This window comes from Balaenoptera musculus, chromosome 14 (assembly GCF_009873245.2).
Source record: "Balaenoptera musculus isolate JJ_BM4_2016_0621 chromosome 14, mBalMus1.pri.v3, whole genome shotgun sequence".
Taxonomy (NCBI): Eukaryota; Metazoa; Chordata; class Mammalia; order Artiodactyla; family Balaenopteridae; genus Balaenoptera; species Balaenoptera musculus.
The window spans coordinates 28873443-28886941 of NC_045798.1; the positions used below are offsets into that span (position 1 = coordinate 28873443).

At 39.7% G+C, this 13499-nt stretch overlaps 1 protein-coding gene and 1 pseudogene across 1 annotated transcript in view; one reads left to right on the top strand and one right to left on the bottom strand.

The window, feature by feature from the left end:
• The window catches only part of PTPN2 (protein tyrosine phosphatase non-receptor type 2), a 76303-nt gene that overhangs the window by 60662 nt on the left and 2142 nt on the right, over positions 1-13499 (top strand). The window contains exons 8-10 of the mRNA XM_036874644.1: positions 228-380; positions 5149-5330; positions 8748-8849. Of these exons, the coding sequence (XP_036730539.1) occupies positions 228-380; positions 5149-5330; positions 8748-8849 (437 nt within the window). The remainder of the gene's footprint in view (positions 1-227; positions 381-5148; positions 5331-8747; positions 8850-13499) is intronic.
• On the bottom strand, positions 5337-8642 carry LOC118906843 (annotated as a pseudogene).

A 13499-nucleotide genomic window follows, 5' to 3' on the forward strand; every position in this document is an offset into this window, starting at 1 on the left:
GGCCATAAATCCTCCCTTCGACCAACCACTAGCCAGAGTATATGAGATTCCTGTTGGTTGGAGCCAGCTGTGAGTTAGCTGAAGGGCCAGGAGTCCTCCCTCTGCTGCCTGGACGGGGCAGACGGGCAACCTGTGCTGACTTGCTCTCTTAGCGGTTTTCCTGTACTGCTTCTCTTTCCTGGACTCTTAACAACAAAAGGCTTGAATAATGTTTACCTTTCTTGCAGATGGAAAAAGGAGACAATATTAATATTAAACAACTGTTACTGAATATGAGAAAATACCGAATGGGGCTGATTCAGACACCAGATCAACTCAGATTTTCATACATGACTATAATAGAAGGAGCAAAGTTTATAAAGGGAGATTCAAGTATACAGGTAAACTGTGTATCAAATACGATTTGCATCACATAGCTGCACTCCGTTTACGCACGTGTCTTCTCCCTTCCTTCCAAAAAAGCATGTTTACATTAATGTGGTGAATCCAGCTGGCCCCTAAGATTGTAAAATGTATGCCCCCCTCCTCCTGTGTACCTCAGCCTCATGTTAAATCCTGCCTGTTACTCAGAAGCCCGAGTGGGGACACAATTTCATTAAAGAAAGTAAGGTTTCTTGTAGAGGAGGGTTTAAGTATTTCATCATTAAAATAACCAGAAAATTTAGCTACTTTTGCCCCATTAAAAACCTGATCTGGAATTATACAAGAACACTTAGTTTATATCATAGATATTTCATCTTTTATAACAATGAGCAAGCAACTTGAGTACTTGCAGCAAACTTAATGAAATTTCAGGAGAATGTTATTTTTCTCTGGTTGGTGGCTTTATTCCTATGAAGGTATTTTTATTCCACATTTGTAAAAGCTAAGTTCAAAGACTGATTATCAGAAATCTGTGTTTATGTACTAACGTAACATGTGAAATAGAAACAGAAGTAACAACAGACACCCGTTTCTTGTCTGAGCTGATCATATGGAGTTGGACATAAGCAGTTGGAATTCTTTATTTTTCTCTTACATGAACCATTTGCTTGCTCTTCAGCTTCTGTGATTACTAGCCAAAGCAGGAATATTCTGAATAAGCCCTCCTTTATAACTGAGATCACACCATCTGTCAAAATGGAATGAGATATAAGTAGTTAAGTGTTGTATGGATTACACAGACATTTAAATATTCTTAAGCAATTTTATTTATCAGCTAGCTTTTTTGTTCCGATCATTGGTGTTATTTTAACTATTCAAGACAATCTATTGTATTTATCAATAAAAATTTTAAGTTTTATTTAAAAGGTTCCCCCCCCCCAAATCTTTAGCATTAAAGAATAATTTTTTTAAAATTAATTAGGTTATTTATTTATTTATTTTTGGCTGCGTTGGGTCTTCGTTGCTGCGCGTGGGCTTTCTCTAGTTGCGGTGAGCCGGGGCTACTCTTCGTTGCGTTGCATGGGCTTTTCATTGTGGTGGCTTCTCTGTTGCGGAGCACAGGCTCTAGGCGTGCAGACTTCAGTAATTGTGGCACGCAGGCTCAGTAGTTGTGGCTCACAGGCTTAGTTGCTCCGTGGCATGTGGGATCTTCCTAGACCAGAGCCTGAACCCTTGTCCCCTGCATTGGCAGGTGGATTCTTAACCACTGTGCCACCAGGGAAGCCCCCTAAAGAATAATTTTTAATGAAGAGAAACGTCAGTCTGTAAAGTGCTTGGTATGTGAAGATTAAGCCCATGAGGCACAAGACCCTCCTCCAACGTTACCTCAGATGTCCAGGATTAGGAACAAGTCTCTCTTTAATCTTGGCTTGTGTCTGCCAGTTTACATGCAGAGGTTTTCCCCACACACTTCTGTTGCTTCCTTGCTAATTTCCTGGCTGTTCTTACAGACTGAGTAACTCTACGGAACGTGTGCTGTCCTTTGGATACTATCCCTTGCTCCACCTTAATTTTTTTTCAAGTTTCGTTCCTTTAGTTTTAGAATATATATGTGCTTCCTGTGCAGATCGTTTTCCCCACAGAGATGAGTTTTATGGACGGACTTTTGTGTGGTCCCTGTTGTCGTGACAGTACAGTTTGTGTCTCGGAAGAACTTTTTCTACCCCAGTTTATCTGGTGCAGTGTGGCCATCAGATCTCAGACTCAGCACCTTTATCCCTCATTCAGACAGACCCAGGCATCCTCTGCCTCCGTCCAAATGGGATGTTGGAAGTGTCTCTATTTTTCAAGTGCTCAGGATCAGAAAGCCTGTTACCCTTCCGGAGGGCTCAGTTTCCACAGAAATGATCTTAGCAAGGCTCTAATAATTTATATGGTGCTGTGAAATTTTTTAAATTTTAGATAATCGATTAGTACATATTGAGTATAAAAGAATTCAGAGAATGTGAAAGTATATCATTTACAAAGTAGAAGTCTTCGCTAACTCACCCCCTAAATATGTAACCATTGAGGCCTGTGTGTATTCTTCCAGGACTGCGTATTTATGCCTATGGACTTGTTTATTTTATGTAGATATTTTCTCCTTCTGGAACCCCGCTGTCTAATGCTGGAGCCACGTGTTCTGTTGAGTGTTGAGATGTAGCCAGTCTGAATCGAGTTCTGCTTAAAGTATAAGATGCACAAATATAGGGAGAAAAAGTGTAAAATATCTCAGTAATTTTAAAAATATTGATTATATGTTCAAATGAAAATATTTTTAAATGTTGAATTAAATAAAACATCTTGTCAAAATTCATCTTTTTTTAAAACGTGGCTATTAGACATTTTTAAAGTTATATATGTGGCTCGCATTACATTTCATTGGACGGTGCTATACTAGAACCTTAGCTTAGACCAGAAATCTCAGAGAAGTAAATTTCCCTGAAATCTTAAATCATAAAACTTTATTGTTACAAAGATCTAGAGTTACTTTGTTAATGTGGATACCCCGAACTGCATGACTCTGTCCCATGTCCCAAAAAGTGTCTCATAGGACATACAAGGATGTGATAGGCAGTTTATGGACTTGTCTGTCTCTCCATACATCTGCCTCCTCCCCTTTGCCTCTTATTTTTGGGGAAAATTAATATTTGTAAGAAGAAAGAAGGAAGCTTTTCGAGTGTGAGTTGATGGCAGTGGGGTGAGGGATGCCATCTGTCCAGAAGCACCCATGCTGTGTAAGCTTCGGCTCTGGTTCTTTTTCCTAAAGGGGGCCTCTGTCTTCACCTTCAGTCTTAATCTAGATTTACGGGATACGAGTGGTGTTTTCATTATTGGCTACAGTTTCATGTTAGTTTTCCTGTGAAGATTTCTGGCATATGTGGATATAAAATGATTTAGAACCTGCCAGGACAAAGGAGAGCTGTTAATATTCACATCTAAAGTGACTGTATCTGAAACCAGTAACTGTGTTTGTGATGATAATCACATAGCATACACAACTAATAAAGTTATAAGTAAATATATACTTTTAACAAATTACAGTGGGTTTCGAGTTTAAATACATCACTTTACAGCTCCTTCGAGGGGCTTTCTTCAGTGAGAAATGGGGGTGGGGTTGCGGATGGTGTGGGGGGCATTGCTCCGCTAGTGCGGTTCAGCTGAGTGTGCGGTCGGGAGAGGTGAGCAGCCCCGTCTGCTCCAAATGGGAGCTGAGGGCAGTGCCGGGTCCCTGGCCTCACAGTCGGCAGCACCGGCAGCACAGCCGAGGCAGGTGAGCCTGGAGCCTGCTTGCCAGGCGTGTCACAGGGGAGGCAAAGTTGAGTGAGTTTGCTGCCCAGAGACCTGGCAAAATGACATTGCCCTTTGTTTTTTCTTTTTAAAATTCACTAGCATTAAATCTCTCTTTCTCCCCCACCCTCCTGCTGACTCTTCTTGTTGACAGATTCTGGATTTGTTGCATATTCTGGGAAGTGGTCCAGTAAGACTTGGTTTTTGGCATCATCTTGTTTATTGACATTGTTGAGTTTTGTCCAAGTATAAGGCCAAGTTGCTGTAACTAGATCTCAGTGAAGAATTGACCAGCATGCATTCTGGAGACAGTTAACATTTTTGTTGGATACTTAAACTATCTGGTGTCTGACACTGATGATTATTTCCGAGATGCAGAGCCTTGTGAGGGGTTCAAATCCAGACTCTGCTACTCATTAGCTGTCATCTCATTAGTCACAACAAGTCCCAAGGCAGGTGACAGTCCTGTTTCATTGGAGGAAGATAGGATGTCTCTTCATCTTGGTCTAAATCCTGCCTGATCTGAAGTCCAGGCGTGCTGAGGAGTCTTCCCAACCCAGTGTCCAGCCAGCTGCCTGGGCTGCTGGTGTACCTGGTGGGGACAGTCAACTTGAAGGCCTCTGGCACTGCAGGGACCTGCTGGGAGGTCTCACCATTGGTTCTCTGCTAAACTAGACAGTGGCAATGAGCAGGGCACACTGGGTCACGTTCAAGGGCCATCTTGGTCACTCTTCCAGAGGCACATGCCTCTGGATTAGGAGACGGCACAATCTGACTTTGGCGAAGATCTTCTTACTAGGACCAGTATTTTGGTGAGGTTAAAGTCACTACGTTTTATTAAGATTATTGTATTCAACTACATACTGATGTGCATCAATATTAAATGCTTTGTTATTGGGACTTCCCTGGTGGCGCAGTGGTTCAGAATCCTTCTGCCAGTGCAGGGGACACGGGTTCAAGCCCTGGTCCGGGAGGATCCCACATGCCACAGAGCAACTAAGCCCGTGTGCCACAACTACTGAGCCTGTGCTCTAGAGCCCACGAGTCACAACTACTGAGCCCACGTGCCACAACTACTGAAACCCATGTGCCTAGAGCCTGTGCTCTGCAACAAGAGAAACCACCGCGATGAGAAGCCCATGCACCGCAACGAAGAGTAGCCCCCACTCGCCGCAACTAGAGAAAGCCCACGCGCAGCAATGAAGACCCAACGCAACTAAGATAGATAGATAGATAGATAGATTTATTAAAAATGCTTTATTATTATTAAGTATTCAACTTAAAATAGACGTAGCTAGAAGTGGTATGACAAAACACATTTTTCTTTTTCATTCATATGTTAGCATCACCAGGTTTTCTTAAGTTAAATATAGAATTTCAGTTTCATAAATTTTATTTAAGGAAAGTCAAAACTTTAGTGTTTGCATTTGTTTCTCATTTCTCTTCCCTACTTAGAAACGGTGGAAAGAACTTTCTAAGGAAGATGTATGTCCTGTTTTCGATCATTCACTAACCAAAATAATGACTGAAAAATACAATGGGAACAGGATAGGCCTAGAAGAAGAAAAACTGACAAGTGACAGGTATACAGGACTGTCCTCTAAAATGCAAGATACGCTGGAGGAAAACAGTGAGAGGTAAGGTTACTGCAATAACAATGCTTGAAAAGATGAGACTTTTAATAAGTTCTGTGGATGGGAACTAATATAGACCCTTAGTGTATTGAATTAATGTAACCATTTATTTATTACTTAAGGGCATTTAAGTAGTATATAATGACATCATTGATCTCAAAGAAGCTAATACTTAAAGACAGAAACCTGTTGGAAAATGGTTTAACACAATACTTATTGAGTGTAAGAGTTAATATAATTAGATGCTAAAATGTGTAGTATGGTGCAGAAAACAGACAGTATGAATACCTGCCGTTTGTACAGTTATATAGTGTTCATGCTACTGTTACAATGTAATTGATAATATGCCTTTAATACCATTATGAAATAATTAAATGAATATTTCAATTTAATTCTGTTGTTGGAAGAAAAAAATATTTTTCAAAAAAAATCACATAAAATGCCCTATACTTTTTGAGTTTTGAATCCATATGAATGTGTAAACTCTTCAAGTTTTTAAATTTGAAAAATTACGTTTCTCGGGCTCCAAATATCTCACACATTACGAAGCTGGTGTCCTGAGGTGTGAGTCTCTCAGAAAAGTGAATGAGCTCTTTTACTCCCTCTCTTCAATATCTCTGAAAGACTTTTTTCTTTTCTTTTTGTCAAATATGCTTTTTCTTGTGGAAAATTTTATGCTGTAGTCATATTTGTTACAGTGGGATCTTGGGATGCGCTGTGAAAATCGTTAAGGTCTCCTATACATTATAGCTTCAGTTCTGTATTTCCCCAATATAAAAATTGCCTGAAATTTTATAAAAGGTAGCGTATTACAGTACGTAGTAAGTTGCTGTATATCATATTGAAGAGTTTATTATGACCTAGCAGTGTTACTCCTTGTGTGTGGCTTCAGTGGTTTAGACTACAAGTTAAAGCATAAAGTTGTTTCTTCTTCTACCTTAGATTTACCAGTTTTAAGTCAGGAAATAATACTGGGAGCTCTGTATCCTTTTATATATTTTATATATGTTTTGCCTGATCTTGACTACAGTGTACTTTTTTTTATTGGCAGGTACACACATACTTGTTATAGTGAATTGTCAGTCCAGAGAGTGAATTCTGACTAATAATTTTTGCAAGTCATTGTAGGAAATATTCAGGTAGAGTTCACACAGCCAGAGATACCTGTGTGTGTGATAAGTTAAAGTGAAAAAGACATTAGGAAGACTGCAAAGCATATGGAGATGAGCAAAATATAGTCCTCAGATTGCTAATATACTTAGGGGACAAAACAAGGACCCAGACTAGCAACATAAATTATTCACTATAAATGAAATGCCATAGGATGAGAATAGAAGGGCTCTAGAGGGTGAGAGAACCAGAGAGAAGAGGTTTCTTAGTTTAGAAGGAAACAAACTTGGAGAACAGCAAAAAAACACCATTTGGGCAAGAATGAGGTTGTACATGGCAGGAGAACACATGCTCTTGTCTCTTGGGTGTGTAACTAGGAGTGGGGTTGCTGGGCCACACGTGGCCACTCCGTGTTGAGCATTTTTTGGCCAGTTTTCCAAGCGGCTGCATCACTTCACCTTCCCACCAGCAATGTCTGAAGGCGCCAGTATTCCCACGTAATTTAACGTTGATAAAATAATCTAATATGTAGTCCATATTCAGAGTTCTCTAATTATAAAAAAATATCCACCTTAAAGCTTTACAGAAAATAACTGTACTGAGATATAATTTACATACCATAGAGTTCACAAAATTTAGAGCATACAGTTCACTGGATTGAGTATATGTACAGAGTTTTGTGGCCATCGCCATAATGTAATTTTGGAACATTTTTATGATCCCAGTCTCTATAGCTATTTAAAAAAATAATTCAAGATCTGATCCAGGATCATGCATTGTATTTGGTTGATGTGGTTCTTTAGTCTCCTTTAACCTGGGACTATCCACCACCTTTAGTTTTCACCCGTTGCTGGACATTGCAGCTTATAGATGAGTTGCCTTTTAGGATGCCTCACAATCTGGATTCCTCTGATTGTTTTTCACTGTTAGATTCAGGTTAAACATTTGGGCCAGGAAAAAAGCTGCCTCTTAATGTAGTAGATGCTGAAAAGGCATTCAAGATTTTTAATCAAGCCATACCATCAGAGATGTGCTTCAGAATAATTACTGGGGTGTAGTATTTACTCTGAAGGCGTGGAAACTGGTTAGGCTTTTGCTGTAATATAAGCAGTAAGTGAAAAGAGGAGATGGATTTTGTGAGTTTTTTTTTTATTAACTGATTTTAATAACATGACATAAAACCCCTACACTTGATATAATTGTTATGCAAAATACATAGATGAATACTGTCTTCTTTTAAAAACATAAATAAGCAAGACGTGAAAATAGGCAAGTTTCCGTTAAATAAGTGAAAAAAATTTTTAAAGTTTTGCTTTCCATATCATTTGGTGTTATAAAATGTTTAGCTTTCATCAGCTTCAGGGTTTGTGTTGCTCCCAAATTTTTCATGTAACTGAACTCTCAAATCTGCTAACACCCACTGAATTGATTCCACTCTGGATGGTAAGGCATCAGTTTCTTCTTGCAAGTTTTTCTTTGCTTCTTCTAGCATTTCTCATGTTTCTTCTTGAGAATGGCTAATGAAAACATCACCAGTCTGATGAGGTGTCATTAAGCAGTCCTCGTCTGCAAGCATGATGTCCTAACAAGCATCTTCTAAGTTTGGGAGTTGTTTCTTTTTTACTTCTGTTTCTTCCTTCAGCTCTGTGATTCTGCTTGTATTCCATGCAAATCTGTATGTCTTTTGTTGATTTTCAAAAGTAACATTGACATCTTCTGCTGCTGTCTTCTTCATGGTGGCCGCCATCTTAGGCTTATGAGATATTTTTCAAGGGAAAAAAATAGTAGTTTTCATGTTGCCTTTGGCCATTCTTTGTGTTGTTCCGGGACCATGATCCCAGAGTCAGAGCTTCCTTTGGAACAAAAATTCTGTATTGAATAGGAAAATGGGAGCTGGAAAAGGGATGGGCAGACAGCAGTAGGCACTCGCACAGTAGAATATTCAAGGAAATGTTAAGTATAGGGGCCTTTGTGAAAAATCAAATATGAACTCCAAAGGGGATCAGATGCCTGGGGACCCTCTGTCTTCCCACTCCTGCTGGGTGTCTAGCAAAGAAAGAAAAAATACTGACACCATGCTTCTTTTCAGGTCCTACTAAAAATATTTATTTACATAAAACTGTACCAGCAATTGTGATTGAATTACCTGAGTGCATCTCTGGACCATTTAGAGTACTGAAGCTTTTCCCCTTTTTGTTCCAGCATCTGAATGAGTTGAGAAGTGGGGTGGGGTGGGCGGGGGGGGGGGGGGGTGTGCTCTGCCTGCGTGGTTGAGCCCAGCCCTGCTGATGTGCTCTTGTTTGTTCACAGTGCTCTGCGCAAGCGCCTTCGGGAGGACAGGAAAGCCAGCACAGCTCAGAAGGTGCAGCAGATGAAGCAGAGGCTGAACGAGACCGAACGAAAAAGGAAAAGGTGGTTATATTGGCAACCTATTCTCACTAAGATGGGGTTTGTGTCCGTCATTTTGGTTGGCGCTTTTGTTGGCTGGACACTGTTTTTTCAGCAAAATGTCCTATAAATTATTAATTTTGCCCTGCAAGCTTCGGCACTGGTAGCTGACAGTGTTGCGTGAATCACAGGGGTTCATCTGTTAGCAAACTCCTCAGACACCAGACGGTGCAGTTGACTAGACACCCACAGAGAACTGGGGTGTGCAGTCCCCTCAGCACCCCAAGGCGCTGCCCACACTGTACCCGCTCCCTAAAATAAAGACTTGAATGCTTCTTAAGAACTGGTACATTTTCAACTGTATTCATACATGTTAAGTATAATATTTCACCTGACCAGACTGAGAAGTCCTTTATCACGAGGATTCGTTTTTGGAGGCTGTCTGGATTTTAACCTGCACTTGATATAAGCAATAAATATTGTGGTTTTATGGACATTATTACTGGAAAGAAAATGACCTTTAAGTAATGCGTGTAATGTATAATGTACTGTTCACATGGGCATCAACATTTTATATTCTTAACCATTGCAGGGTAAATATATTTTATAAGTACCTATTTAATCTTACTTTTGTAGTTAAATGTACTTTTTAAAAGCTCAATTTGAAAAAAAATCTGTTACCACAAAAAAAAATAATAAAGTGTATGTTGATTCAATTGTACTGGATACATTTCCTAAAGAAAAGTTTGATATGAGCAGGTAGAACTCTGAATAAGCAATTTTTACTATATATTTGCATTTCTTTTATGTTTTACAGTTTTCCCAATTTTAAAAAGAAAAACAAAGAAACAAAAATTTTCTCTAAAAATATCTTTGAAGGAAAATTCTCCTTACTGGCGTAGTCAGGTAACAGTTGGTCAAGACTTTGTAAAGAAACTGGTTTCTGTAAAGCCCATTATTAATACTGTTTATTTTTCAGGAAAATTTCAGTGTAATTACCCTAATTTATAATTGGGATAAACCATAATTTAGGAAATAAAAATAACGAGCAGCATTTTATTATCCATGATTTCAGTTTATTGGACTGAAGTTTTGCAGTAAAAACTTTAAGTTCTTTCTACTTCAATAAATAGTATAATGATGTTGAAACCTACACTGTCCCTTTAACTTCTTAATGGGTATTTTTAGAGCATATTGTTCAATGAATCTAACTGCTCATATGAGTGCTAGCTTTCTTCAGATCGTAACATTCCTTTCAGTGTTTAACTTGTTTTACTTAAACTTTAAATAGTTGTTATAAATTTATCTGCTGAAATAATGAAATCACATTATTTCAGTGGTTTTCAAACTATGCTTGTTGGATTTCTAAGGGGTCACCAGGAGGTGGTAGGAAGGACCCCAAGCTGCCAACCTTTACCTCCAACCTTTACTTCCAGCAGATAAAGTAGGCTGTCTCTGCTTTATCCACTTTACATACTAGGTACGATTGCTGCACGAGGTTTAATTATTTTCAGCGGGCAGTGATCATTTAAACAACAGTTTGAAAACCATTGGTATAGATAGACTTTTGAGTTGGTTCGAATAGCCTTCTCGAGTGGGTTGAGTTATGCTGAGAGTATGAGAGCAGGATGCAGGTGGTGCTGTGTGCGGAGGACAGTTTGTGTCACATGTGCCCACGCCCTGCTCAGCACCACTGTGTCCTGTAACCTTTACATGGAAGGAGGTAAGAGGGATGTTGCTGTGTCTGCCTGCATCACCCCTGTGTTCAGGCACCATGACCCTTACATTTTAGGTCATTATTGGTTTAAAATCTTTCTTTCCAATTTGCTGTGGTTTATCTTTGCTAAAATGCAGTATATTACTCTGCAAGTCAAATACAGGTAGACCTATTCAATTCCAACTGGGGGTCGCCTTGCTTTCAATAAAAGGCAAAGACTTTATGGGAAACACAAGCTGATAATGATACGCTTATCCCTGGGCAAGGTGGACGTGCTTCGTGGGGCTCAGTGCTTCAGCTTTGCACTTTGCTTCCCGTCCTTCTGGAGATGTTTGCCATAATGTATTTTTAAAATCACATCCGGTGTAGTGGACACTTGTTGATAAAGTGCTGCTGCTGCAAACGTTAGTCATCTTTCCTCCTCCAAGCACATCCCTGAGGAGAGCATGTTAATTTTTACCAAGGGTTGTGTTTTTGGTGGGTGCCCTATACTAATTACTGAAAATGCGTGGCCACGTGCCTGACCTTTATTAAAGAAGGCGTCTAGTCAGAGGGACGGGCCAGGCTGGGTCCTGCCCTCGGGGAACAGCAGAGGAGTCGGCAACCACGGTGGGTGTGCATCTTCCCAGAACTTGTGTCTGTAGGTCTTCGTGGTGTTTTCTAATTAGAACAGATGCTGAAAATCAGTTGTACGGTTTGACTTCGATGAGGTGCTGGTATTTTCTTAATAAAAAAGCCAGAAGCTTTATTATTTTTAAGAAAGACTATCTGCGTTAATACCTAGTTCATTTGTGTTTGTATCTGCTCCTGCCGATAAACTGACGGCACCCCGGATTCAGCATCGTCTTTTCTGGCTGTACCAACAGGCTCCGTACTCATTTCCACGTGCAGCCAAGCATTTTATGCCATCCTACCACTGAGTTTTGTCTATGCTTGCATGTGTAGAATATCTACAAATACAGTTCTCCATATTTAGTTTATCCATATGTAGCATAAAAGTGATGTAAAAGTGCATAGAGAACTTCGGTAATGTACAGACCACTTCTCATGTTTAGATGTTTTATATATTTGCGCTGTCCTTATCCTCTTCTATATTTTTGGTCCATTTCATTATGTATTAGTATTTCTACCAAGCAATGAACAAAAAAAGAGAAAGGAAGTTAAAAAATTGATTTTTTTTTAAATAGCAGGTGCGTCAGAGGAAGGAATTGTGACCTTAAGTTAATTTTATGTACACTTGTGCATGTCCCCTTTGTTTCAAATAAACTAGAATTGATGGTTTGAATAAAAAAATACATATTGGTTTAAAAAATAGTTTCTGGCATGGAGCAGTCCTCCAGCTTCTGTATCAGTTCCGTCTTTGCTTTCAGCGTCCTTGACAGTGATGGTTGTTCCCACTTAGAGGTCATTTCCGTGGTGCTGGGCATGGTGCTGGGGCTTCCCACGTGTTCTCCTGGTAACCTCACAACAACCCGTGCAGCAGGTGGTGGTGTTGCTGAGCCAGAATCAGCCTGAGACTTGACCTTTCTACCTTCTCTCCTGTTGTCATCATTGAAGACTCTCATGTAGAGAATATTTTAGAATTAAATTCTCAAAGAAAGACTTAACTTCTGCAAGTCGTTTCCCTCTTAGAAAAATATCTCTGATTAGATTCTGTGTGAACAGACACAGGCTAGAACCTGATTATGTTAGAAATATTTATTGACCGTTGTATACTCTCTTTTAGTGAGTACATTTCCAGAGTGACTGCCTGGTTATTGTACAGATCTTAAAATCTAGTCTGCCTTGATTTTTACTTTCAGACACGAGTCTTACAGAGACTTTTACAATACAGTATATTGTAAGTCTAATGCTATTATGTCTATCATCCGTTTCTCCCTATGTCCAGGCAAGCGTCTAAGAGTCACACCTTCTGTCAGCACTGACTTATTTCTGGTTCCAGCAGGTCCCTGTGGGTTTGTTAGTGGGGTAGAAAGCGTGGACAAGGGCGGGGTGGCTGAGGTTAGGACTCCCGTGTCCATCCCCTGCTGGAGCTGAGTGCCTGGCAGGGATGGCGTGTTCTGGGCTCCCATTTCTACATCACAGCTATTCAAGTCTCTCTTAACTTCAGGAAACCCTTATTTGGCGTTGACTTATCTAGATGATAGTCATCTTGTAAATAAAATTTTGAAAAACAGAAATTCAGTATTTTTTCACATAATAAAATTAAGTTCTTTTGACTTAAAATACAGGTCTTGGTCGTCCCCTGGATGATTTATTCTGGAGTTGACCTGTGTCTTTCATCTTTTCCCTAGTTCATTGGTTTGGATTTGATTCCATCTTTCCTTGTATCTGTCTTCAAAGCACTGTTTCTGGGACAGCAGCACCCACAGCCCCTACAACAGCAGATAAGTTAGAAATGCCAGGTGTCCTCTTGTTCTGCTGAATGTGTATGAGTGATGTCATGTTGCAGAGTACTGCCCTGGCTAAGCAGTGACTCAGCCCGAGGGGCTTTTAGTTGGGTCGAGGGATTGTCTTTATCAGTAACAACCTGACAATGAGAATTCTCAAACGCTATGACCGTCTCTGTGCAGTCCAGTGGGAGAATGAAAAATCCAATCATTGGTACTCTTTCTGTTTGGGTTTTATAATTTAGAGTGGAATATGGGAATTTTAGGATTTAGGGAGGATATTATTTGCAGAGTCTACTTTAATACTACTGTCCGGTTTTCCATCACATGGTATGGGGGAGCTATAAGGAGAATGGAATGGGAATTTTTTTCTTTATGGAGACCATTTTTTAAAGAAAAGCATCAATTCTTTATTGTTGCTCTAATTTGGCATAGATTTTTTAGACATATGATGATGTTGATACTTCAAATTACTACTATAAAAAACCTGAAGTTATTCTGAGTTTGGTGAATTCGGGAGTTTCCCACTGGGTAAGTTGATGTTGTCTGTAAGGCAGTGAGTGCCTT